At 49.3% G+C, this 25,090-nt stretch overlaps 1 protein-coding gene and 1 pseudogene across 4 annotated transcripts in view; both read right to left on the minus strand.

The window, feature by feature from the left end:
* Positions 1 to 25,090, minus strand: part of AGO2 (argonaute RISC catalytic component 2) — a 130,405-nt gene that overhangs the window by 11,295 nt on the left and 94,020 nt on the right. For 3 of the 4 annotated variants that reach the window (XM_037803585.1, XM_037803586.1, XM_037803587.1), the window contains exons 9-18: positions 23,597 to 23,716; positions 23,349 to 23,471; positions 19,745 to 19,878; positions 16,373 to 16,557; positions 15,176 to 15,335; positions 14,181 to 14,271; positions 10,922 to 11,116; positions 9,194 to 9,328; positions 1,100 to 1,201; positions 121 to 320 (exon numbers count right to left, since the gene is read on the minus strand). In XM_037803585.1, the coding sequence (XP_037659513.1) occupies positions 121 to 320; positions 1,100 to 1,201; positions 9,194 to 9,328; positions 10,922 to 11,116; positions 14,181 to 14,271; positions 15,176 to 15,335; positions 16,373 to 16,557; positions 19,745 to 19,878; positions 23,349 to 23,471; positions 23,597 to 23,716 (1,445 nt within the window). The remainder of the gene's footprint in view (positions 1 to 120; positions 321 to 1,099; positions 1,202 to 9,193; positions 9,329 to 10,921; positions 11,117 to 14,180; positions 14,272 to 15,175; positions 15,336 to 16,372; positions 16,558 to 19,744; positions 19,879 to 23,348; positions 23,472 to 23,596; positions 23,717 to 25,090) is intronic. The other variant, XM_037803588.1, reaches the window with a different exon arrangement.
* LOC119509525 lies at positions 7,541 to 8,242 on the minus strand (annotated as a pseudogene).

Here is a 25,090-nt window from a genome sequence, read left to right on the forward strand (position 1 = left end):
GGGGAGCGGGGAGTGGGAGGGGGCAGGTGGCTGGTCATACGCCAGCCAGTGGTGAGTGGACTCGTGGGGGCCCTGGGCAGGGGCGGGGGGTGGGGGGCTGCTTCCCAGGCCTGGGCTCACCTGTCATGCTCTTTGTCCACCAGGTGGTACCTGGCCCGGAAGGCCACCAGGTGGGCATAGTAGGCGGGCGCCGGGATGGACACGGAGCGTGTGCAGCGCACGTAGGTGTGGCAGAGCTGGTAGGTGAGGATCTGCAGTTCGTCCGAGGAGAAGCGGTTGTCGTCCCAGAGCACATGGTAGTGGGAGGGCCGGCTCGTGCCCTGAAAGCAGAGCATGGGCTCAGGGCCGAGTGAAGCGCCTGACAAGGAGGCTGGGCAAGCGCACTGACTGACAGGGGGCACTTCCGACACGCTGGGGACAAGAAAGGCAGCAGAGCCGCGTGGGTCCGTGTCCCGTCTCCGTAAGATGAGGGCACTATCCTTATTTATTTACACATAGGGAAATTACAGGAAAGGTGTACAGCAGTAGGAAACATGGTTGGGGGATGTTGTCATTTGTACATGATAGGTTTTCTGCAAAGTTTTATATATAATAAGGCAAGAAAAATTCTCCAATAAAAGTTACATCTTGATAACATTTTGAAGTAGGTGTTTGAGCATGAGAGTTATAATATTTTACGCAGTTTCTGCAGCCTGCAGTCTTTAAATCTGAAGAAGCGGAGGTAGTTGTCTTGCCCATCTTACGGGTGGACATCAGACGGTTGCCGCAGCACCTGGAGGCCAGTGGGCGAGGACACACGGTGCCCCCCCCACCCCTTCCCACCCGCCGCGCCGCCCCAGCCAGCCTGGCAGGGATGTCCCAGTGCCCACTGCCCGGGAAGCAGGCAGCCCAGCTGACCACCGCGTGCACCCTGTGTAGCCCCTGCAAAGTGGGCAGCGGCAGAACACACCTGGCCTGCCGAGCCCGCCCTGGGGCGGTGTCTGCCGCTGACCCAGTTCCCTGGAGGTTCGGGGTGTGTGCTCAGACAAGGTTTGGAACGTGTTACAGGTGACCTCCCAGAGGTGGCCCAGACTCTGCCCAAGGGGGGCCCTACCCTTACCTGGATGCCAGCATGGCTGCACAGGTAGAAGTCAAACTCAGTCGGGTGGGTGATTTTCGTGTCCACGGTCGTGCCTGCTGGAATGTTTCCACTTTTCCCGACCTGTGGCAACAAAGGAATCTCTCTAGACACGTCCAGGCTACCCAAGTAAAGACCAAATGAAACAGGCAACCAGGAGGACAGTTCCCCACCAGCTGCTGATGCTGCCCTTTCTGGGCCAGAGGCTGCCTCCTTCTGAAGTCTTTGCACTGGTTAAAACATTGGCTCAGTGCCCTAGCACTAAAACACGGTTCAACAGTTCGATTTGACATTCTATCTGGCCTCACCAAGGCCCGTGAGGGAGGCATGACCTGTAGTCTCCACCGGAGAATCTGCATTCGACACTTCTGAGTTCTTTCTGTTGGCAAGATTTTGACTTGAGATCAAGATGGAAACTGTGACCAACACACAAATCAAAAACTGAACTGGACAATGGATGCATGACGGGCTACCGTCTGTGCACAAACACACATGGAGCAGGAGACACAGAAGAGCTGGTGATCCCCGCAAGCCCACTCCAGGAGCTGGAGCAGGGTGCGGGGTTATAAATGACACTCAACTACCCAACCACGAGTTTACACTCAGATCAAAAAGTCATCTGATGATCCAGTAAACACCACAGCAGAAGCAAAGCTCCCACTGCCAGACAACTTCCTACCCACAACCGTTGCCAAAGCCACCAAACCTTTCAAACACATCTGCTGAAACAGGGACTGACCAGGGTACCTCTCACACCTTAATATTAGGAAAACACATGCCCATTTGACAGGTGTGGTTTATTCACTTTCACTGCTGTACAGACCATCAACATGGGGATACATTACAATGTACTCTCTGTCTTAGTGGCCATTGGATTGTTTTCATTTGTCCTTCCAAACAACGCTGCAGTAAATATATATTCCTGTACGCGTACAAGGGCATGTGTGTTTCTCTAGGGAAGACCCCTGGAGCTGCCATCTGTGTCCCGAGCTGGTTGTGCATGGTCCCACAGAGAGTGAGCAACAGGTGTCTTCCTGGCGACGTGGTCGGGCTACACTGCGGTGACCCCAGCTGCCCTGTGAGAGCCCAGCTGACGCTCCCCGGGAGGGGTCAGCACAGGAAGGCTGTGGCTGCAGAGCCCAAACCCGGAGCCCGGCACGGCACCCACACCGTGCCCGCACTTGGCATGATCGGGCTAACCTCACAACAGGAGTTTACACTCCCCTGTTTTCCATTCTCTCACATGCTGCATAAGATCATTTCTTGAAGGTTAGTAAAACCTGTTTAAAAAAACCTCTGTACTTGCCTCATAAAATGAGCTGAGTAGCTCTCCCCCCTTTTCCTACTTTCTGCAACACTTTAAGAGTATATATTCCTTAAAGGTTTGGTAAAATTTGCCCAAAAAATTCTCTAGGCCCAATACCTTTTGGGGTGGGAGGCTTTTAAAAATGACAACTGGATTATTTCAGCATTCTGTATCTTCTGAATTGATTCTGGTAATTTTATTATTCCACGAATATCTGTTTCTTCTAAGTTTTAAAATGTATTAGCGTAGACCTGGCATCGTGGGACGGAGAACATCTTCTTGACCAAAAGGGGGATGTGAAAGGAAATGAAATAAGCTTGAGTGGCAGAGAGATTCCAAAAGGAGCCGAGAGGTCACTCTGGTGGGCACTCTTACGCACACTTTAGACAACCCTTTTTAGGTTCTAAAGAATTGGGGTAGCTGGTGGTGGATACCTGAAACTATCAAACTACAACCCAGAACCCATGAATCTCGAAGACAGTTGTATAAAAATGTAGCTTATGAGGGGTGACAATGGGATTGGGAAAGCCATAAGGACCACACTCCACTTTGTCTAGTTTATGGATGGATAAGTAGAAAAATAGGGGAAGGAAACAAACAGACAAAGGTACCCAGTGTTCTTTTTTACTTCAATTGCTCTTTTTCACTCTAATTATTATTCTTGTTATTTTTGAGTGTGTGCTAATGAAGGTGTCAGGGATTGATTTAGGTGATGAATGTACAACTATGTAATGGTACTGTAAACAATCGAAAAGTACGATTTGTTTTGTATGACTGCGTGGTATGTGAATATATCTCAATAAAATGAAGATTAAAAAAAAAAAATACTGTTAAATACCCCGATACATCCCAGAGTATTTGGGGCAGAAAATAAAAAAGTATTTGCAAAGTCCCCTTGAGGGACTGGGGAAAAATGTGGAAATATTAAACTTCCCCACCTGGGGAACTCCTGATAGTCTCGCAAGCATTAGGGATTCTCAATTTAATAAGTCAAGCCCTCAATCTTGGGGCTTGCCCTTATGAAGCTTATTTCTGCAACAGTGAAGCTAGACCTACTTGTAATTATACCTAAGAGTCACCCCCAGAGAACCTCCTTTGTTTCTCAGACATGGCCTCTCTCCCTCAGCCAACTCTACCAATAAATTTACTATCCTCCTTCCTATGTGGGACATGACTCCCAGGGATTAGCCTGGCCCTGGCATTGTGGGATTGAGAAAGACTTCTTCAACCAAAAGGGGGAAGACAATGAAACTAAATAAAATTTCAGTGGCTGAGAGATTTCAGGTAGAATCAAGAGGTCATTCTGGAAGTTATTCTTATGCATTATATAGATATTTCTTTTCAGTTTCTAGTCTACTAGAATAGCTAGAAGGAAATACCTCAATCTGTTGAACTGTAATCCGGTAGCCTTGATTCTTGATGATGATTGTATAACTGTATAGATTTTATCATGGGACCATGTGATGGTGAAAACCTCGAGACTGACACTCCCTTTATCCAGAGTATGGGCAGATGAATAATAAAATAAAGACAAAAAATATGTAAATAATGGGGTGGGGGGTAAGGGGTATGGGATGTTTTGGGTGCTCTTTTTAATTTCCATTTTCATTTTTTTATGCATTTTGGAGTAATGAAAATATTTGAAAACTGATTGTGGCAATGAATGCACAACTATATGATGATACTGTGAGCCACTGATTGTTTACTTTGGATGGATTATATTTTGTGTGACTATATCTCAATAAAATTGCATTAAAAAATACTGTTATAATTCTCCCTTCAACTATCTCTCTAATCTTTATTAGATAACTGAATAAAGCATGTATAGCTTTTTATATTTATTAAATTGTAGAAGTAAAAGTGCAGCTGAATTTAATTTTGCTAAAAATGTAATTTGTTCTCATTCTCTACCTCTTTAATGAAAAGAACATGGGCCAAGACAGAAACAAAGCTTCCCATGCAGACAAATTGCTCGTTTGTGACCTCTACAAACATTTCAAATAAACGATAGAAATAAAAAAAAAAAAAAAAGTATTAGCATAAAGCTGATATCAATATCCCATTATAGTTTAAATAATGTATAATCTGTAGCTACAGTTCCTTTTTTGTTCATAATAGCGTTTTAACTGCTCTCTTTCTTCTCCTTGTTGAGTCTTGCTAGGTTTGTCTATTTTCAGAGAAGGTTTGACTTTGTTATTTTCTCTGTTGCTTTTTCCTCTTCTATTCCATTACTTTCTAGTCTGGGATGAGGAAGGGGGGTGCAGGTGACTTCTGGGCCCTCGGGATCCCTGGCTTTGGAGGATGGAGGCTGAGGAGAGGAGGGCAAGTGCGAGCACAGGAGCTCTGGGTGCCTGGGAGCTCCTCTTTCTCTCCTCCCTGGCTCCCTCGGCTTATTTTCACTTTCTCCTCATTTTACATCAAATACGTAAGAGGCTATAATTTTCCCTACAAGCACTGCTTTTACTGCATCGCATAAGGTTTGACATTAAATTCTTTCATTTTTGTTCAATTCCAATTATTTTGCAATTTCTATTCTCTCTACATTTTTAACGCGAACAACACCGAGAGTTGGAAATCTCCTGAGACTTCCTTTGTGATGTGAAATGGGGCCAATTTTATAACCCTCCCTTATGAACTTAGCTGCGGTTAGCAGGATTCTACTAAATCTGGCTTGTTCATTTCACTCTTTTCAGTTTTTACTAATTTTTACCTGTTTCACCTATCAGTTTCTTGTAAAGGTATGCTAAAATATCCTTCTTTGGTGATGGATTTGTCAGTTTCTCCTTGGCATTCTATCAATGTTTGCTCTCTTTTTTTTTCCTTTACATACTTTAAGGTCATGTTTAGATGTATCCAAGCTCATAACTGTTGTATCTCCTTTTATCATGACAAAGTATCTCTTCTTCTCACTTATTAACTATTCTTTATCTAATGCCTTTTATCTTAGACAGCTATCTTGATGTTCTGCAGTTTCAGGACAATGTATCTAAGTATGATTTGTTTTTATTTATCCTGTTGGGAACAGGGAATGCACTTTTTATTTTAACACTGTCTCGGCTTTATTTAAAACAGTTGCACAAAAGTATTAACTTCAAAGTTTTTTAAAGGAGAGATTCTTGAGGAATTTAACACACTATATACATACTGCCATACAAAAGAGCATTAAAATAGGACCAAATAACTCTACAAAATATAAAACCCACCCTTACTTACTTGCATGAAAATACCACCCACGAAGCAAACTAAGTTTTAAAAGTATCTGGAGGCTATTGTTTACAAACCAAAGAATTCTATTTTTGTTTGCACATTAAGATGATTGATACAATAGTCAATAAAATAGATTTAAAATAAAATCTATACATTTAATTTTTAAAACCAGTATTTTATAATCTGGCATACTATGTGAGCAAAATGCTTATGAACTAAAATGGGGCATTTCAACTGCTAAAAAGGAGCAAAGTATTAATGTCTTTTGGAGATTCCAATCCCTCCACTGAACTTTTCCCAAGAATTTTATTTGTCAGTTATGCAACTTTTTAAGTTTCTCCACAAATAAATTAATTTTTAGTTTAAAACCCCAAAGTATTACATTTTAAAAATAAAAAAATAAAAAGTAGTACTATATATTCAGTAATTTAAATGTGTCCCAGTAGTTAAACATAACTTCAAATTTGCTGATACCAAATTTAAAAATATTTACAAATATTCGAAACAAAGGGAAAAAAATTTAGACAGCTGAGTGGAGCCTTCACGACTACAAGGGAGATATACTTTAGTCTACTCATTATAATTTACTTAGTAGCCATAAAAAGAATACGTACACGCATACTCACACACTTATCCCAAATATCTGTCTATTCTTATCGGACATCCATTTGAAAAGAAATCTTACTTTTAATATTGCTTTAGTTTTAAATACTTTTCCAACTCCCTGCGATATTTCAATTAAATGTTGTAATATCTGGTAATGCTGTATAACTATAGGAAGAATAATCGAAAATTTAAAAATACTTTGCAAAGTAGTATCCAAATCATTTGGGAAGCCAATTTAACAATATCGACTTGACTGTCTCACTAATTACAGAACAGGCGACTGTTGGGCTTCCAAAAGCCTTCCCTGCCCCTTTTTCTCCATCCTACCAATACAGTCTGCACATGCTGCCAACCAAGAGAGACTGACACTAAGCAGAACTTGTTGCTTATATAAAACTGTATGGATAATAATATTTGTATCTGAGAAAACTCAGTTTCTTTCACTTGGTGTTTAAAACTGAGACAGTTCTGAAAAAGTGGCTGCAATGTAAGAGTAAAGGTTTTCCTGTGTATCTGTAAGTTTTCCAACTTTCTTTTTGAGATAGAAGGGGGAAACGAAACAAGAAAGGAAAGTGATCTTGAAGAATTGCTGAGGAGAAAAAAGAATACACACTGGAAAACAAAACAAGAAACGCCTGGCACATCATGATTTGCCACTTGAAGAAAAAAGGGCTCACTTGCAGGTCTCTGAATTTAGTAGAAGCAATTTTTCCTTCAAAAATAAGGTCTTACCAGTCACCTGGCTTCAGAGGTTTCCGAGTCCTCAAACTCTATGAGCTCTATTGCTGAACAGAACCTTTAAATTCTGCTTCTACTTTCTAAGTTACACACATGACAAAAAGTACCCAAATACTCTGAGCCAAAAAAAGTCACTGTCTCTGAACTAAAGATTACTGGGTCACCTCTAAAAGCCCCAACTTGCCATTCAAGAGGCTACTGCCATTTCCTATTAAAGTCTACTGTAATTTCAATTAGTTTATAAATAACTTTTAAACCTTATGAATGCAACACACCATACTAAACCTGTATAAAAGCTATCATGTTTTAATTATGGGCTATAAATGACTAGGACAGTAAACCTGAATTAGAAAAATTAAAATTCCAAATAATTGTCAGGGAATTTTACAAAGGCGTCAATGAAAAGTTTTCTCTACATACAATATGACCATAAACAGATTAATTTAACCTCTTTGGAATGATAAAAAGGCAGAAATAGTAAAACCACATTTTTCTATAAAAAGTTACACATTATCTTGGATAGGGATAGCTGTCGTACGTGTGGAACCAAAGACGACGTGACCACTCTACCGCAAACCCAGGAACTTCAGGGAATCCAGTCTTGGACTGACGGAGTCATCTTCCTCTCCGTCATCTTCAGCCTCTCATTTCCTCTTCTCCCCTTCAAGACCTTCCTTCTCATCTCCGTCTTCAACAAAGTCCTCCTCCTCCTCTTCATCCCAAACCCTTCTTTCATTTGGAAGGAGAAGCCCCCCTCTCCTTATCTCTCCCTCTCCCAGTTCTGAGCCTGCCTCGTCCTCCTCTCCGTCCGCCGCCACTCCAGGGTCTGCTGCTTCCTTATCCTCCGGCTCAAACCCATCTAAGTATGTGATTTGCTGCAGTTGTTCAAAAATGCGTCCTCTGTAATATTCCACGTTTGAGATCTCAGTTAAACAAGTTGAGACTTTCCAAGTTTTTAAGATTTTGCAGCGCTTCTACTGTGCTGAGATCTTTGATTTTGTCTCCACTCAGACTGAGGTAGGTATGACTTGGACATTTTTCCACCAGGACTTCCGAGCCTCCAGAAATTGTCTTGTCCCTATGTTCTAACTTTGAAAGTTTATTTAAGCTGGGAAGCCAGGCCAGTGAACTTAGTCCCACATTAGCCATACTCAGAAACTCTTAGTTCTTGAAAAATATCATCTGGTCCTCAGCTTCCCCATTGACACACAAGCAGCTGTCAAGGACTAACTCGTCACCTCCTTCAGAACTCCGTTCCTACAGCCACCTTGTTGTCCACACAACCGCATGCACACCCACCTCCTTGTCCACGCACACTCACGTGCACACGAGCACCCCACCTCCTTGCCCACACACTCTTGCATGCACGTGCACACCACCTCCTTGTTCACACACACTCATGTGCACACACATCCCACAGCTCCTCCCCTTCAATGGCTGCCCATGGAATGCACTTTTAACCTGAGAACTTCTATGTTTCTTCAATTGTGGAGAGTTCTCCGTTGCTGTATCTACAACTCTTGCCATCTCCCCCCTCGTTATTATTATTACTCTGGGCTCCTCTGAGATGCCGTCAAGTGGAGCTTCCTGACCCCCAACATCTCTTCACTCATCTTTCCACATTTCTCTCCAGACTGGAGGAGCCCCCTAAACCCCCTCTAGCCCTCCAGTCTCCCTCGGGGGCACTGACAGTTTGCTCTGTTCTACTGAGTTCTTGGTGACGACACAGTCCACTCGCATCCTTTCTGGTTCTGCAAAGCCACCGCTTTTGGTAATATCTGCTTTTCTTTCCTTTTGGATAAATGACATCTCACGCCTGACACCCTGAGGCTCTGGGACCTACAGATCAAACCTTTTTACCAAATGGCAGGCAGCGCTTCCCTGGCACCTGAGGCTGGGTCTCTGCAAAGCCCCCACCCCAGGGCAGAGTCCCAGCAGATACCGATGGGGTGCTTGGGTAGGGGCTGGGCGGTGCGCCCAGGAGCAGGTGCACGGTGGGGTGCTAGTGTGGGGGCTGGGCAGTGCGCCCAGGAGCAGGTACAGATGGGGTGCTCAGGTGGGGGCTGGGTGATTCACCCAGAAGCAGGTGCAGATGGGGTGCTTGGGTGGGGCTGAGCGGTGCATCCGGGAGCAGGTGCACAATGGGGTGGTGGCTCGGGTGGGACTGGGTAGTATCAGGTGAAGCCTTGCCTGCTGCCCCTTCGACCAAGGAGACTCACCCGCTCATTCTTGTCAGTACAGAAGAGCCGCGTGTGGTGCCTCTTCTGCACAACTATAAAAGTAATCCCCGGCTGGTAATCTTTCTCCAGCTTAATGCACGCCTCTCGGATGGCCAGTAATTCATGGTGGAGGACCTAAAGAAAAGGAGAAGGGAGAGAAAAAGTATATTTAAGGATTGTCTTTTGAGGGACTCCTGTTACCTTAGAATTAGATCCCTTAATAAAATGTACCATTTAACAAATACTTGTGGTTAAACCTTCTAGTTCTGCTAGCTTCTTATCAACTGTATGACTTTGCCTTTCTAGGTGGGTTTTTTCATCTATAAAATGGAGCTATTACTATCCAGCTTCAACAGTTAAATGGTTTGAATTAGATAACGCCTGAAACCGGAAAGCTCTAAGTGCTCTGTGAACATCCACAGCAGTAACGAGGCACTACGGGACATGAACAAATCAGTTCAGCAACTGTTTGCTGAGCCTCGGTGTCTGTTCTCAGGAGGACAGGATCCAGTGGAAAGGACCGGTTCAGAAGACAGAGAAGGGACTCAAATCCAGGTCCCACATTCAGTGCTGTGTGGCCACATAACGTCCCGGGTCCCCAGTCTTTTCACTTTCAAGCTTGATGAGAAGACTGAAGCATGTGGCACCCAAGCACCAGGTGATCTGGGTACAAAGGAAGGCAAGACCAGTTTCTGTTCTCCCCGGGGTGAGAAATGGGTAAATTGGTGCACAACGTATCCCAGTGTGATAAAGGCTATCCAGAGACCACAGTCCGAACCCAGTATCACATTACTTTATCTCAAGAACATGTCTTGGGTTCTGCTCAGAAAATCCAGGTATGGTGATTCTGGAAGGCCCTGAGTGTGTGGCGGGGTGATGAGAACAGAGAAAGGCGCAGATCCGTCTCCCCAGCAGGAATGAGAACTTTTCCAACTAGAGGGAATCCAGAAGGTTTCATAAAAGACGTTCCCCCAGGCAGGTGGCAGTGGCAATTCCACTCTTCCCTGAGCAGCTGTGGGTTTCGGGAAGACAAGCTGCTGCTACTCTGGGCTAGACAGGCAAGCACTTCCAGGCTCTGTCCGGTGTGACCAAGGCCAGGGCAGCGAGCAAGCCTGCCTCCCAAGTGGGTGGGCCTCCTTCGTCACCAGAGTACAGCCCCCATGTCTTCCTTCCCACCTTCCCCGTATCTCCCAATTGACCGTCTGCTGGGGCTGTGGGAGAGGCTCCAACATCAGCCAAGGTGGAGCGACATTCCAGGGCACCCATCTCCCGAATCCCAGGCCAGGAGGACAGATGGCCACCCAAGGTCACCCTGACCTGAGGCTTTCAACCCAAGCCCAAGTGCTTTCGTCCTCCCTCTCCCCTCGCCCCTGTATGCAGCAGCTCCCTGATCCTTCCAGACAGCCACACACGGGCCCTGCAGACTGAGGTGCCTCACGGACACAATGATGCCCCTCCCCGGCAAAGACATCCCTCCTCCAACAGCTGCCCGCAGCCCACGAGACAAAGCCCCAACTCTGGGGGTGCAGCCGGAGCATCTTCTCCCAAACCTCACCCCACAGCCCTCCACCCCCCCATGCACGCCCCCTCTTCCTCTTCACCCCCCTCCCATGGTCATCTGCCCAACAGCAGCCTGTCCCCTGGCCAAGCCCCCAGGTGCAGTCTCCTGGCACCCACCTTCCCATCAGGCAAATGAGGAGACATGCGGTCGACAGTGCGACCACCCACCTGCTGGAACTGCCCCTCGGAGACGCCGTCGCGGTAGAAGATGATGCGGGTGGGCTTGAAGCGTGTGGACTTGTAGAACTGGATGAGCAGCTCGCGGACCATAGCAGCCAGGTCCTGGATGATCTCCTGCCGATGCTGCTGGACCCGCACGGTGGCGCAGTAGCGGTTGGGGTGCGCATCCATGCTGCCCACGACCTGTCGGCGGAGAGGCTGCCAGAGGGGCTGCAGGAGGGGCTGCCCCCACCCCCTACCTCTTATCCTGGTGAGTAACAGCACCTCGTCAAACCCAGCTTGGTACCTTCATGCTTTTGTGCACGAGCCAATGCTGTTCATAAATACACTCCAAAGAACAAACACTGTGCCCAAGGCACATCATAAACCCAGACGGGACTCAGAACCTTTATCCTGCTCTGACCTGCCGTGGCTGGACGACAACCCTGTGAAGAAAGCAGCCAGGGACCTGCCCGTGTGCGTCTCAAGGCAAGCTGCTTCCCCCAAGCAGTCATTTGCACGCTCATGTACGGGGCCCAAGAGTCGGCCCTGGGAGCTGGGGGGGCTGGTCTCAAAGTGTCCCCCTTTACACTGCCAAATTCTAAACGGTCACCCAGGAAGAATCCGTGCACACATGCGTGCACACATGCACGGTGACTTTGGAATTCTTTTTTGTCACGCAACTGGGGGATCTGCAGGGTGATGAAGCTTGTCCCTGCCAAGGGCTCTGACCTGGCTGGCAAAGGCTTGTTCATTAATTTTTGAAAAAACGTTTATGAGGAAAAAAAACCAAAACTTCCATGTCACTGAAAAACAGAAACTACTCCTTAGACCCCCGCCCCTTTCTTCGGAAGTCCTTACAGAACAGCTTTCTCCTTGGTTCACCTTTCCCCCACACCACGTCCCCCGTCCTGCTGCAGGAGATCGCTTCTCTCTCACTCCAGGAGAAAAAGAAATATGCTCTTAAAAGTTTCAAGTAGGTAAAAATATAAACAGAAATCTGTTCCTACTGATGGAGAATTGTGGAGAAATGGGATAAACACAGATTTTTCTGTTCCTGAAAGTTTAAAAACTACAGTCTGAGCCTCCTAAAACCAAATACATGAATGGAGCTACATAAAAATTTATTTGTGCAGAAAAACAAAACAGGGACCACTGGAGATGGCAAGAAAATGGGAAGAAACGAGGCAATGACAAGTGAGGAACCCTGGGCATTCTCGGCAGTCCCCTATTGGGGAAAACCTCAACAGGGGTTCTCTAGGAACCTCGGTCTCCTCCTCTGCCATCCAGGATAAACTATGCCCAGGACACCTGGCTGTGCTGTTCTTCACTGATCAGACGAGGAAAGGGCTGGGAGACACTTCTCAACGTAAAAGATGCTGTGTGTGCGGGCAGAGGCCACGCGGCTGCTAATGTGATCAAGTTAGCAAGGCCCTCCCTGAGCAACGCCAGGCGGCCAGCAGGCAAACCGTCCTCCCCGCAGTGACCTGGTGCTCAGGAATCCTTGATATGCCGGGAATGGTGCTGGACATGCTGCGATGTTGGCATCGCAGAAGGGCGATGCTGCTGATTTCCTCATTTTACTCGTAGAAGGCTGCGGTTCGGGAAGGCCGAGTCCAATGGCCCGAGGTAAAGGGCAGAAAAGGCAGCTCCAGCCTGTGCGGCGCAGGCATGAGGTCAGCCGCCTGGCTCTGGAGGTCCCGCTGGGGCTCCTCGGGCCTGGCTGGACGGGGCCCTGCTCCACCTCCTGGCCCCCACAGCGCCAGGGACAAGGAGATAGGGTGCACCACCAGGGCAGGGTCCCGCCCAGCAGCCCCGTGCCTCCGGGAAGGCACTCACATGGGTGGGCACTGCTGGGCGCAGACAACGTCCCTGGGCACCCGCTCCAGGCACAGCCCACTACCGACGCCCCACCTCGACACCTCGGCTGCAGGACACGCCGTTTCCCCTCAAACACAACCTGGAGGTGACAGCCTTTGCTCTCCACACTCCACACTTTAGAATCCACACCACCACGAACGCAGGGTTCCGCTGAGTCCTTCTGAACAAAGGCCACAGCCACAGGGATCTCTGCACCCCTCCCCTCTGGGAGCAGGGCAGGTGAGGATGGTGCACCGGCACCTTCCAGGTGAGGAAAGAACAGAGCAGGAGTGAGACACCCACGCTGGCACCGTGATGACGCTTACAAAATCAAAATAAGGGGAAGTCTGAAGTCAGTTCAAACACTGGTTTAAAAGACACAGTTAACAAGAGTCACCCGCAGGAGACTGGGAAGGGCCCTTGTCACGGATGGGCTTGGGCCCTCCACAGAGACACCTGCTGGTTCGCACCCGTTTACAAACAGACCTTTAAAGATGCCATCAGTTACGGCAAGGCCAGACCGAATCAGAGTGGGTCCTAACCCAATGAGGAGCCCCTCTTCGCGGGGGAAACTGGGAGCAGCGGAGGTAAGGCCAGGAAGACGGCCACGTGCCTGCCCCTGGCTGAGGCTGGGGTTGCCGGCCAGCAGCCGCCAGAACCAGACGGACAGCACAGGGATGGCCCTGGCCTTAGCTTAGCTTTGGACTTCCAGCCCCCAAAACTGTGAGAGGATAAATCCCTGTTGCGGGAGCCAGCTAGTCCACAGTACACCTGGGTCCAGCAGCCCTGCAGACTAAGCCGGGTATAAAAAGAAACATGGGCCTTTAACTCTAGACTGCTTGCTATTTTATGGTGTGTGTTTTATAATACAAACCAGACTGCATTTAAAACAGGCCCAGACAGTTGGACTCGGCCTTCCCAAACTGCAGCCTCCTGCGAGTAAAAGAGGAAATCAGCGGTGTCACCTTCCTGTGGGGGTCCTGTGCCAACGTGCCCAGCACCGTTCCCAGCACGTCGAGGCACTCGGGGAGGGCCGACATGATTGGTGAGCGCCAAGGCACTGTGGGGAACAGGCTGCAGCATCCGTCCCGGGGACCAGGGGCCGCCAAGGTGAGGCCCGAGCAGCAGGTGAGGCCTCACCCTGGGCCCTTGGCGCTGCCCTGTCTGGTGGGTGTGGGCTGGGCAGTGCCAGCTCACGCCACGCTGACTCCTCCTCCAGACACCCTCTATGCCATCTTTGCTGTCCCCCCAACACCTGTCACCCAGGAGACCCCTACTGGGCCAACTGCAGCTCAGGAAGAAACTGCAGCCCCTTCCCGGCCGCCTCTGCCCAGGCACACGGCCCCCGGTGCCCCCACAGGCAGGACACCTCCAGCAGGACAGCCCAGAGGAAAGCGTGTGCACTCACGGCGGCAATGGAGGGCTTCTTCCCATCCCCGGCGGGGGGGTGCGTGACATCTGCCCCCAGAAAGATGACGGGCTGCTGGAACACGGGGGGTCTGCGGGGGGAAGCGGGCATGTGAGCCGGGGCCTAGGGGTCTCCGGCGTCACAAGGGGCTGCTGTGGTGAGGGTACTGGGTTGCCCTTAAAAAGGGCCCCTATCTTTTCACGAAGCATAGAGAGCTCCTCACAGATAACACGGTATCAGGGGGAGGTTTGCTTCAAAATCACCCAGTGGGGTGGGATGGGGGTACGTGTATGAAGCAAGAGGGCTGTTGAGGCTGGGGGACACGTATGTGGGGATTCATCATTCTATATCCTCTATCTTCATAGATGTTTAAAAAAAACTTAAAAAAAAAAGTGTCACTCACCTTTGACCTGCAGCTCCACCCTGACCCAGCGTTTCCCACCCTCAGTACTGACATTTTGGGGGGCTCCTTCTTTGCTGTGGGGCCGCCCTGCACACTGCAGGAGGTCGAGCAGCACCCCCAGCCTCTACCCTCTGGCTGCCAGGAGCCCCCTCCCCAGTGGTGACAACCCAAAGTGTCTCAGACACTGTCACATGTCCATAGTGAGACAAAAAGCAGCCAAGAAGCCGTGCTGCGACATTCCCCTCTAAGCTTTTAAACGTTAATCACATGCAGTGTCATTTTTCAGAAAAGGCAGCATGCACGGGGGCTGGGAATAGGGAATTATTACTTCACGGGAATAGAGATTTGGTTAGAGGTGATGAGAAAGTTCCGTAAATAGATAGTGGTGATGATTACACGCCACCGTAAACGTAATTAATGCCACTAAAGCGTGTACAATTAAAAACGACCATGATGGCAAATGGTTATGTTATTTTTATCTTACTACGCACAAAAAGTTAAAAATCACAGCAGCAGCAAGACCCCCAGGTGAGCAGGCACCGTCTGCCCGCGCCCCGTGCCCCCCGCCCGCCCTCCGGGGGTCCCGCCTCACCTGCCCTGGGGCAGCAGGATGTTGTTGACGCCCCCGAGCTTGACGTTGATCTTTAGGCAGAGGTTGGACAGGGTCTGCGGCGTGGTCCTCTGCACGTTCTTCATCTGCACGCACTGCGTGGCCATCCCCAGCACCGTGTCGCCCACGCGCTTCACCTCGGCTGGGGACACAGGCCTCGCACGCTCAGCAGCCCTCCCAGCAGCCGCCCGCCCCCAGCCCTCCCACGCTCGCCCCAGTCTGCAAGGAAGCCGAGGAGAGAGGGCATCTGGCAGAGCACCCGGGCGCGGGTCTGCTGGGCGCCGCCCGGGGCGCACCCACCCTGGAAGGGTGGCTGAGCGAGCGCGCCTGTTTCCACGCACGAATGGGGGCACTCTGCAGGACCTATCCAGGGCCCCGGGCACAGGGGCACGCTAGACCCAAGGGGCTGGCACTCCCGAACCCGGGATGAGACCCTGATACCACAGCGTTCACGGTGACAGGCAAAGGCTTGATGAGCTAAAAATAAAAAGAAACTGGCTGCCTTCAAATCCTTGCCAAATGCACACTCAACATCAAAGAGCTATCTGGGCCCACACCCCTCCGTGCCCGGATTCCTCCACAGAGCAACTGCTCCGCCGCTCCCCGGGCACGTCCGTGGAAACAGGGTGGCTCCTGGGGGTTGTAACTAGGATGTACACACAGACAGTGTCATCTTTCTGTTTTTGGACGTGTGACTCAGAGGGCAGAGGAGCTTTCCCACGTGCAGGGGGTGGGGGAGGGGGCATCCAAGAGAGCTTCCCAGCACCTCGTCCACCCCAGCTCCCGGGGTGAACGCCCTCGCGGGAGCCTCTGAGCCTCACAGTGCCTCGACCAGGTTGAAACAGCCCTTCCGCACCCCATCCACACGCCACCTCTCCCACTACCCTGTGAGCTTCCCGAACAGGGCCTGTGCTGTATCATCGTATTCTCCAGGGCCGGGACAACGCCTGGGGGCCCAGTACATTTCAGCTGAAAGAATGTGCACCTGCCCTTCAGCCTCAAAGACTCTGAGGACCTTCCAGAGAAATCTGGGGTGGGCCTAGGTGTGGGCAGGTGCTGATGGTGGCACCCTAGCGGGACACTAAGTGACTGTCCCTTCGTCCCCACAACCCTGGTGTCAGCTGCGACCAGCGGCCTCCACACCTAATCCCTGGGCCAGCTTGGGGGCCCCACACTTACCATACACGGGGGTTTTGCCCGGCAAGATGACGACCACCAGCTGCAGGCCCGCGTAGGCATTCTTCAGGTGCCGGAACATGGGCTCCACACTGTCCGCCCCCTGGGCATACTTGCAGAAGCACGGCTGCCCCTGGATTGGCATCCCAGCATCCCTTGAGATCTTTCGGAGCTGCTCCGTGAAGGACCTGCAGGAGAAGGCTCTTGTCTGAGGATGCCCCGGAGCGGCAACGGGTTCCAGACCAATGAGAGGCCCCGTTCACATCTCAACCCACCCAAACATGCACCATGGTCAGGATCAAAGTTCCTGGGAGTCCTGGCCAAAGCCAGAAATCAAAGCTGCACCTCCTAGCTCCTGAGGCCTCACACCCAAAGCACAAGCAACAAGAGAAAAAATAGGTTAAGCGGGGACTCCTCAAAATCAAAAGCTTCTGAGCCTCAAAGGAGTCTGTCAAAAAGGGGAAGAGGCAGCCATCGCAATAGGAGAAAATATTTGGAAACTGTACACCTGAGAAGAGACTGATATCTTGCATATAGAAAGAAATCCTACAACTCAACAATAGTACAAACAACCCAATTATAAAATGGGCAAAAGATAGGAAAAGGCATTTTTCAAAAAGGAAATACAAATGGCTAAAAAACACATGAAAAAAATGTTCATCTTCATTAGCTATCAGAGAAATGCAAATCAAAACCACTATGAGATAACCATCTCACATCAATAAAAATGGCTGTCGTTAAACAAACTGGAACTACAAATGCTGGAGAGGATGTGGAGAAATTGAACTCTTATTCATTGCTGGTGGGACTGTATAACGGTACAGCCACTCTGAAAGACAGTTTGGCAGTTCATCAGAAAACTAGGTATTAAGTTACTACGATCCAGCAATTTCACTTCTTGGCATATACCCAGAAGATCTGAAAGCAGTGACACGAACAGACATTTGCACACTGATGTTCATAACGACACTGTTCACAATTGCTAAGAGATGGAAACAATCCAAATGTCCTTCCACAGACGATTGGATAAACAAAATGTGGTATATTTATACAATGGAATACTATGCAGCAGTAAGAAGCAACAAGGTCCTGAAACATATGGCAACATGGATGAACCCTGAAGATATAATCCTGAATGAAATAAGTCAGACACGAAAGGAGAGATATTGAACATTACTACTTCTATGAACTACCTGAACAATGTAAAATCAATGACTTATAACACAAGAATATTGGGGACCTAGTAATAGACAGTAGCTGGCTGAGGGGTAATGATAATCTAATATGTTCAGATACGTTAATGATGGTGAATTCAAAGGTATGGAAATGGATAGGGGTAAAGATTGTTAAACTTAAATCCTTCAGAGAGCTCTTATGCCAGCTAAGTCCCAAAACCCAGAGGCAACAAACTCTTCAAGAACATAAACTAGATGTGTCCCTTTGCTCATAAAGTTGACACCCCTTGTCATCACGAACAGGATAGGGTGGTCACTGCCTAGACATCCCTGAAGATCGGGAAAGGGATTACACTAGAGGAAGGGGTAACAACAGACTGATGGAATTTAACAAAGGATTATGAATACTGAATCTCTATATAATTTTCTTTTTCTTAGTTGCTAGGGTATTAGAATAGCTAGAAGGAAAGAATTGAAACGGTGGAACTGTAACCTATAACATTCTTTGAAATCTGCTATATAGCTATTTGTTAAATTGTAATCTGAAAGTTACCACCTTTCTGTATGTATGTTGTATTTCACAACAAAGAAATAACTGAAACTATGGTTCTATAACCCATAATATTCTTTGAAATTTGCTAACTATTTGTTAAATTGCACTTGGAAAGTCATCACTTCTATATAAATGTTACATTCCACAATAAAATAAAAAGCTGCACCTCTACACATTAACGTGGAAAGGCTCGGTTTGCGGAACGTCCACACAGCCGACTTCACACACTGGGAAGTCGCCTCCAGCGTCACAGACCGAGAGCTGTGTGTCACCTGCACCCATGTTGCCTCCCCAGCCCTCGACGCCCCCAGCGGGCAGCGTCGGGCAGAGGGCCCGTCCCTCCGGACAGCTCGCCAGCAGCTGCCACCCCCTCAGCAGGGCTTCACAGGAACGGCCAGAAGCGCTTCTCAAGCGTGCCGCGCATTCCCAGAGTGATCAGAATTATTCGCTGCCTGCCCTTTTGGTTTTTTTCTTTCAGTTATTCCAGTGTGCACATCTTGGGTGTGGACGCCATAAGCACGGGAGGGAAAAAACAAAAACAAAACCACCACTACAGTAGCACTGACAGCCGAGCCAACCGGTCTTCTGGAGTTGGGGGCGGAGGAGGACACGGAGCAACAGCTGCTATTTTAAGCTCAGACTAAAAATAATGTGGCCTTCTATAACAAGGGCAAAGAAACTCTGATTCAAACTAGCTGAGGGTGTTCAATTTCATATACATTAGTGCGGCTAAGGAAACACGTGTGTCTGAGGAAGTTTATGTCTCCGTGTTACTTTATCTCAGGACCACTGAGCTCCAGGCAAAAACCGAACAGAAGAGCCAAGGGAGGTAATGAGGCAGGAGAGTTGCCCGGCGTTCGGGTTATGACCCACTTAAGTCCAGTGTCCCAGGACCCCTGTCTGTGCTTCCAGCTCGTTCCACCGGCCACTGGACGAGAGCAATGTCTCCCAGCCTCTGGACGTCAGCTCTCACTAACAGACACTTTCTGGAAGCTGGGGCCACCTGCCACACCTCGGAGGCTTAGCGGTTTTTCCTGCTTACCACCCAAAAGGGGCTGAAAGCAAAAGCTTTATTTTCCCTTCTAGGTTTGTTTGGCACAAAACCGTAAGAGACAAATCTGCATGTTTATCGGGCTATTTTCTAAGGGGCCGACACCCCAGCCAGGATCCGAAAGCCAGCCTGGTTAGCACATAGCTTCCTTCTGCCGCTGCGCTGCCTGAGTCACAGCCAGGGAGTGGCCGGCCCTTGGGCATCACCTGGAGAGGCCCTCGGCCACCTGGGCAAGGGCCCGAGCAGAGGGCGAGCCAAAGATCTCCTCCTCCCCTTCTCACCTGGGGAGGTAAGAAAATAAACCCCAGGCTTTCCTGCCTCCCCGTTCACCAGTCACTTCCCGCTTCTCACTTAATTTTCAGAAATATGAAGCTGAAGTGTTTGAAAATATAGTTTCAGTCCACGGAATTCAATTTTACCTTGCTTTTAATTTTGAAACTCTGAATCTCCAGGTGCTGTGTTGTTTCTAATATAACCTGTGCTAGTTCTCCATGCCCACTCCAGCAATGGGTGTGGGGCTGCTCCTCCCCTCCCCACCCGGGAGGCAGCCCTCCCAGGTCACTCCACCTGGCCAGCGAGGCCCCGGGCGCGCTTACTTGAGATGGACCTCCGTGCACTGGCGCTGGGGAGCGAAGCAGGCGATGGCCCACACCTTGATCTCGATGCCCGTGTGGAACTGTTTGTTCCTCATGTCCCAGACGCCCTGCACAGGGGTGGCAATCGCTTTATTCTGCAAATGACAAGAAGTTCTGAGTAAGAAGAAATGGGAAACACATTCCTACTGACCCTGGACGTCATCACTCTCCCTGTGACTGCTGGGTCCCTGACCAGAGGTGAAGAACCAAACCTGCTGTCTCACCCACCTCTGACCTGCCCAGCACCAAAGGCACTCTGCAGACATCTGCAGGGGGGGTGGGAAGACGGTGGTTGGATACATGACGGATGGACGGGTGGGTGGGCAGATGGGTGGAGAAAAGGCAGAGAGATGGAGGCAGGGTGGGTGGGTGGATGGAAGACGGACAGAAAGAGGATGAATGGGTGGATAAAGGACGGATAAAAGGATGGAGGACAGACGGGTAGACGGAGGATGGAAGAACGCTGGAGGGGGCTAAGCCCAGAGATCAGGGGGGGTCAGGACTCCATTCGCCCTCCTGGGCAGGCTGGAGGGAAGAAAGCACCTTGTGATGCCCCAGGAAGGCTTCCTGTTTCACAAAATGCTTTCTCTTAAGGTACCTCATCCACTGCCAACAGGGGGGGCAGAGCAGGGAGAAGTCAAGGTGCTTCTGCCCGGTCATGTGACCCGTGAGAAGACAAGACCACTGGGGCGAGCCCACTGCTCCTTCCACACTGAGTGCTACGCCTGGAGCAGCAGGGCTGTGTAAGGCAGGGGTAGCTATAGGAAGGGGAGCATCTGCCTAAGGCCGTCAACTCTCAACTAGAAAGGACCCGATTTATCTGACACGACCAGCCCCCGGCACTCTCAGGCTGTTCCCTAAGGAATCTCTGAACTGTCTTCAAGTGATTCTCAGGCAAAGGGATGGCCGGGAAGGGCATCACGGGCGGTGAGTGGGACGGGGAGCTGCTACGTTGCTGTCCATCATTTACTCCGCTGAGGTTTATTTTTTTAGCAGAAAACATTTTTTCTTAGAAAAGTACCCCAAGCCTGTTGTAAAAATGAAACGCACTCTAGAAATAAATGTTTTTGTTTTCTATATTTTTATGACTCCTGCCCCACACCTTACGTTGCAGACTTTGACAGCACACACACAGTCACACGGTCACACAAACGCGCGCGTGCGCACACACTCACGCCTGCGGCTGAAAGACAAAGGGGCTCTCACAGACAGGAGGGCTCCTCAGCCTCCGCACTGCTGCGTCTGGGGCTGGTGGCTGCTGGGGGCCTGCCTGCCCTGTGCGCTGCAGGACGCTGGCAGCCTCCGCCACCAGAGGCCAGCACATCCTGACTCCGTTTGTGAGAACCAGAACGGTTCCAGACATCGCCAAGTGCCCCCGGGGGGCAGAGCCGCCCCGTGGAGAAGCACCGGCACGCTCACTGCCCGTGGAAGAGGCGGTTAATGGCTCTAACAGCAGACCGCGGGCAGGCCGGTGATGAGGGAGTCTGTTCCCACAGGAGCCCCACCCAACCACGACCTAGTGCGAGATGCTTCAGGGCCACGTCTCCCCCACAGAGGCTTTGAACAACCAGCACAAACTGGCAGAGACATCTTTCTCAAAGCTCCAAAAACAGTTAAAGGTCTGCAGTGACAGGGCGAACGCTAACTCAAGAAAAAGGCCACTTAAAAGCTGCAGAATCTTGTGGCACCTGATGACAATTAAATGCAACATATGAACCTGGATGGGATCTCTCAAGGGAGGAGAAAGGCTCGAGGGGACATATGGAGCACAAGAAAAAACTGGAATATAGACTGTGAGCTTCACATCAGTGTTGAAGTTCCTGAACTTGATCACGGCTCTGAAGAAGGTTACGTAAGTGAATAACCTTGTCTTAGGAAATGTACGTGGGAGTATTAAAGTGTTCCAAGGAGCATGATGTGCACAAGCTACACTCAAGTGCTCAGAAATTGGGTTCATAGATACAGAGATGGACAGACGGAAAGAAGAATGGATATGGCGAATCTGGAAAAAGGTTAAAATCGGTGGGTCTAGGGGAAAAGGGTATGTCGGAGTTCTCTGTATGGGGTTAAGGATTACTTTTGTAACTATCCTCTAAGTTTGAAAGTATTTCAAAATAAGTTTAAAGAAAAAAATATTTCGGAAACCAGGCCAAATGTGTTCATTAGGAAGTCACAAACTCTTTTAATGCCTGTCATCCTAAGGTTTTTGCGGGATTGGATTAGAAAAGCTTCATGGTTTTCTAGCCCACCCCCGTCCATACCAGGAGGTGGAAAGTCAATGAAACATGACAGCAGAGAGTGCAGGAAAAGACACGGGATTTGAAATTTCTGACTATCTCTGAGCATCTCTCTGCTCATTTTAAAAGGAAATCACTCTCTTCCTGCAGTGTTGCAGGGAGTTGTGGTGAGGCACTGTGTTCAGCAGGTCCAGTGGCACGAGGGTACCAGTAGGCTGAGGAGCCGCCTCCGGAGTCGGGAGCCACCTCTGTGCCCACAGACAGGACAGGCACATCCACACTATGGAAAGCCGTGCAAGGCTCCGAAAGAACGAGCAAGGGTGTTACCCAGCAAGGTGAACAGCCTCTATGAGCTCTAAGAGGAAACCTTAAGTAAAAAGAACAAGGCACAGAAGCATATTTAGCATGCTACTATTTGCATTAAAAAAAGGGAGGGAAAATGTGAGTAATTCCTGTGCACATTTGCAAAGAAGACCCATCACATCAACTGCTTCCTGGGAAGGCCACTGGCTGCTGGGAAAAGGAGACTTTTCCCAATAATCTTTTGGTATCTTTTGAACTATGAAGCATTAAAAACAAAATATAAACAAACAAAAACGTAGTCAAAGAGCAAGAAATGACTAAAAACAAAACAAAAACAAACAAAAGGCCTGCCCAGGTCCCAAGGATTACAGCCCACTTATGCTAGGCAGACGGCATGGTGTCCTGCAGGGCCCTGGCCGGAAGGACCTTAGCAGAGGGCAGGGGCGGGGGCAGAGTACAGTCGCCTGGAGCCCAGCAGGGGTGCCCACTGCCTCTGCAAGGCCAGTCCAATGGGACCCCGGGGAGGACATCCCACCCCGAGGCGTGAGAGGGGCTCAAAGGCCCTGACACCTCTGATTAAGGACTGCTCATCAACAGCTAGAGGCCCACCACCAAAGACAATAACGAACAAAAAACAGTGACTAACTGCTATGCCTGCTCCCAAATATACCCAAAGCAAAAGGCAAAAGATAGAAAAACAGTAAAAGCTCCTGGAAAATAAATTGACACTGGCACAGTACCCGTTGCACAAAGGATATGTTTTAGTTCAGATGGGATCAGAAGATTATCATTAGAAAGATTCTGAGTATTCTGAAGAAGTTTTGTAAAGGACCAAGGAAACTCAGATCTTTATGAAATCCTATAACTTGTACAGGTTCTGACCAAAAGAGAAAGAATTCCTTTCCCCTGCAGGTGGTGGGGCCAAATGCTGCTATCCCACCCCCGGTGACTGGCGGCCCCCCCCACTGCCCCCCCCCCCCCGCCCACACGTCCCCACGCTGCCTGGCCCCGGCATCCGCACGCACCCTGCCCCCGTACAGGATGGAGGGCGGCTGCAGGACCCGCCCAGTCACGTCCGTCATCTCGTCCTTGACCATGATTCCAAACTCACGGACGTACGGGTCTGTATTGAAACTTGCACTGCGCATCTTGAAAAGAGAAAACATAAATGAAAGCAGAGTCAGAGGCAGACTTTGTTTCCTTCTGGAAGCCCACGTGTGCCCTCGCAATGGGCGTGTCCCCCCCCAGGACCTCCCCAGGACACCAGGCTCACCAATTTGCTAATCTCTTCCTGCCGGTCGGGCGCTGACCGGGCAGTCGCTCGGATCATGGTTGAGGTTTGATTGTCGGTCAGTTTCTTTATACATCTCTGCCCTGCCACTATGTTACAGACCTACAGAGACGTGGAGACGCAGGGTCAGCGCCACGGGGGCTCCGCAGAGGGGGTGGGGGAGCAGGCTGGGTCTCGGAGGCGGAGCGCCAGGGCACGCCACCCGCCACCAAGGTGCAGTCCTTCCTCCGTGACCATGGGGCGCTGTGCACAGCCCGATGGCGGTGCCTGGTTCTGGAACTGCCCAGGAACCCCTCGCCCGTGGTAGCTGCTCGACTGCCTTCTCTCTCACAGCAGAAGATCCCGCCCTAGGCAGACCCCGCCTAAAGCAGGCACAACCGTGCCCACCCGTGAGGGAGAGTGCAGACCCCATGGTGTGTGCAAAACCACCTGCTGATGCACGGGGTCTGCTCAGGACTACCACACTTGAACCCCCAGGCCCCACATTTTGGGTAGCTGCAGAAGTATGGAGAATTTAAAACACAAAAAGAAACGAGTTAAAACTCGCATCTTACTGAGTGCCTCTGTTGCTCAGATGTGGCCCTCTCTCTCTCTCTCTGAGCCACCTCGGCAGGTGAACTCACTGCCCTCCCCTCTATGTGGGACCTGACTCCCAGGGGTGCAAATCTCCCTGGCAAAGCAGGATATGACTCCCAGGAATGAAACTGGACCCGGCTTCATGGGATTGAGAACATCTTCTTGACCAAAAAGGGGATGCGAAATGAAACAACAAAGTTTCAGTGGCTGAGAGATTCCAAATGGAGCCAACAGGTCACTCTGGTGGACATTCTTATGCACTATATAGATAACACTTTTTTTAGGTTTTAATGTATTGGAATAGCTAGAACTAAATACCTGAAACTATCAAACTCCAACCCAGTAGCCTGGACTCTTGAAGACGATTACATAACTATGTAGCTTACAAGGGATGACAGTGTAACTGTGAAAAACTTGTGGATCGCACTCCCGTTTTCCAGTGTATGGACAGATGAGTGGAAAAACGGGGACAAAAAACTAAATGAAAAACAGGGTGGGGGGGATGATTAGGATGTTCTTTTCTACTTTTCATTTTTTATTCTTATTTTTATTCTTTCAGGTGTAAGGAAAATGTTCAAAAAATAGATTATGTTGATGAATACACAACTATATGATGGTACTCTGAACAACTGATTGCACACCATGGATGACTGTATGGTATGTGAATATATCTCAATAAAATTGAATTTTTAAAAAATGAAAGAAAAAAGGTAACCTCGTGTTTTATCAATATGTATGAAAATATAAGAATGATTTATCAGAGAAATGGAATGCTTGAAATTCTGAAAGTATCTATCTTTAGAGAAGAGATGTCAGATTTTGGATGAACAGTCTTTCCTGGGCAGAGAGGGGCTCTGAAGCAACATGCGTTGAATGAGCTGGGGAAGACAAGGGCAGACA

Source organism: Choloepus didactylus, chromosome 14 (genome assembly GCF_015220235.1).
Source record: "Choloepus didactylus isolate mChoDid1 chromosome 14, mChoDid1.pri, whole genome shotgun sequence".
NCBI lineage: Eukaryota > Metazoa > Chordata > Mammalia > Pilosa > Megalonychidae > Choloepus > Choloepus didactylus.